Below are 2676 nucleotides of genomic sequence, written 5' to 3'. Positions count from 1 at the left end.
CTTACATTTGTTCCTTCGAGTTTGCATTAGGATTACATTCAAAACAACAATATAACTAAACGTTTCCAATTCAAACACAACATTATGATCAAACATTTGAATTAGAACGAATGAACGAAGATCACAACTTTCAAGGTGGACCTCACAAAGATCATTGCTCAAATAGAAGCTCACAAAGATCATTGCTTAAATCAGAGCTCACCAAGATCAATACTCAAATTGGAGCTAACCAAGCTCATTGCTTAAATCGAACCTGACCAACGTCATTGCTCAAAATCAGAATCGAAGATCACCAAACATCGCAGATCAAAATGTGAGGTCACCAAACATCACACATCAAAATTGAAGATCACTGTAACCAAAATCCAAGCTAACGAATATCACATTCAAACATAAAAACACAAATTTTAAATATATCGAAGAGTACGATGGAGTTTGGACAATTCAAAAAGTAGTGTGTAGGGTTTTTTCTCGTCCACAAGATCCTTTCGAGGGCATTGAACTTATATAAGCATTTCTTCACTTCGCCTTCGTTACTGAAGTGTTACAGGGGTGAGTTGCATGAAGAAGATGGCGACATTGTGAACAAATGGTTTAGAAGAACTATGGTTTCGGCTGTCGAATAAGGAGACGAGTATGAAGGAAATGTGTTGAAAACGAGCATCAATTAATAACAGCTTGGCGATGTGTCATACACATGGGATAATCCTTCCAAGTCAGCATTGCCAACTCTGCCTCATAACCGACTAAACCTTTAAAATCTTACAAAGAGACTTAATTGACATGTAAATACTAATTTTAATGATGTATTACACAAAAGAAACCTTAATAACCTATTAGAGACAAAACCAAAAATTTATTGCACTATAACGTGAAATCTTTTTTTAGGGGATCCCTTTTTCTTGTTTTTTACTTACACTTTTCCTTCGTGGCGCCGGTCTCAATATTCAAATGCATGATTTGTTCGAACATTAAAATAAGTAATGTGCAAATTGAGCAAATAAAGTTTCAAATATAATTTCAAAAAGTCACTCGTATGTATATATTTTATATTCAGAAATTATCCCAATCATCAAAATATTCAATTCAATATCAATATTCAATAATATATAAATATACATTACAATTACAGCCATATCACTAAACTTCACAGCAACTACTTTCTTCATTCTTAATTCTTACTAACAAAATTTTTTAGGCCTGAACTCGATACCTTGAATAACAAGACCAGTCTTCCAATTCCCTCCGTTGACCTCCACCACACTCAACTCCACCTCCGCCGCATCACCACCTCCATTAAAATACTCTCCGATCTCAATCTCAAACCATCCATCGTCTCTTTGTTTCGGACCATTCTCTTTAGAAGGCGGAGGCACCACATCCCAATTCGCAAATCCTCCTTTACTAAACATCCCAATTCCTCTCCTTGATCGGAGACCTCGTCTCCGCCCTGCTTCAGGGTCGAGATACACCATCCGGGTTTGACTCCGGTCGCCGTGAAAACCAATACAGACCTTCACCGGTTGGTACTCAAACCCATAAGCTTTCGATGTTGTTTTGAACACAAGAAGAGCAACGTAAGTTGTATCAGGGGAGAAGATTGAAGTATTGATTTTGCCGATGATTTCTAGCAAACTCACACTGATAAGTTCTGCTACCTCTGTGAATCTGTAATCCGAGATTTGAGAGTTGAGATTTGAGTTAAATTCAGAGAGATAACATTTTGAATTTATGATCTGTAAATGGTGTTAATTAATACCTTGATTCTCGTGTTTGTGTCCATATCCAACAATTTGGAGAATCGGAAGAAGCAATTAACAGCTGTCTCGCTGCTAACATGTAACATTTCTTCCCGCTCCCTTTATCCAACCAGAAACTCTGTTGAAAAATAGATGAAAAGAAAAATCAGATCCACACAACTTTCGAAGCTTCATTCCTGTTTCGAGATCTCAAAAACGACATTCAATTGTTTTGATTGGTAGAAAAATATCAAAAAGTGTGAAATCAGATAGGAAAGTTTTTCGAAAATATACCTTGCTTCCTTCGTCTATGATGACTGGATGATCGCATAGACGTAGATATACCTCCTTCTTCGATCTGAATGCACCACCGTCTTCCATCTCCGGCAAGTACTCCGGCGGTGTGAAACTCTCCCAAACGCTGTCCCACTGTGCCGCCGAACGGAAAACGGAGTTGACGGTGGACAATCGGGAAGCATCTCGAGGGCTGGTGAGTGCCAATGCTTCTGCTACGAATCCTTCCGGCAACGACTCGAAGAAATTCTCCATATTTACTTTCAGTTTTGAAGAAACTTGACAGATTAGTGGTTGTGTAATCATGGGTGTGGGGGTATATATGGAGAGACTACGTCAATGGATAATGTGTACGAATAAGGTTCATATGAACAAAAAGTCAAAAGCTAAAAGTGGGAATTGTTGTTTCTTTTATGTGGTGTACAACTGTCCATTTTTCGTTGCTTTTGTGTTCAAAAAGTTATTTTACTTTTACTTTTTTTTTTTTTTCTTTGTTTGTGTTTTTAGTCGTCATTATAAACATGTTAAATTTGAGTTGTTAACTTCATGCACGTGAGTGAAAAAAATGTAAAATAGTTTTTTGTAGTTTAATGAATGGCTAGTGATCAAGTTACTTTTACAAAGAGAGGGAAAATTACTTAGG

The 2676-nt window shown here is 37.1% G+C and overlaps 1 protein-coding gene across 1 annotated transcript; it reads right to left on the bottom strand.

Annotated features, from left to right (window-relative positions):
• Positions 1-1060: 1060 nt before the first annotated feature.
• On the bottom strand, positions 1061-2397 carry LOC111886601 (F-box protein PP2-B10). The gene is made up of 3 exons (XM_023882860.3): positions 2034-2397; positions 1760-1878; positions 1061-1668 (listed from the first exon to the last, which is right to left on the bottom strand). Exons 1-3 carry the CDS (start codon positions 2337-2339, stop codon positions 1182-1184), a joined length of 912 nt encoding a protein of 303 aa, XP_023738628.1. The 5' UTR covers positions 2340-2397; the 3' UTR covers positions 1061-1181.
• Between the last annotated feature and the right edge of the window lie 279 nt (positions 2398-2676).

The sequence above is a fragment of the Lactuca sativa genome, chromosome 2, assembly GCF_002870075.4.
Source record: "Lactuca sativa cultivar Salinas chromosome 2, Lsat_Salinas_v11, whole genome shotgun sequence".
Lineage (NCBI taxonomy): Eukaryota > Viridiplantae > Streptophyta > Magnoliopsida > Asterales > Asteraceae > Lactuca > Lactuca sativa.
Note: the sequence above shows the minus strand (reverse complement) of the source record. Positions and strands in the feature narration are given on the sequence as shown.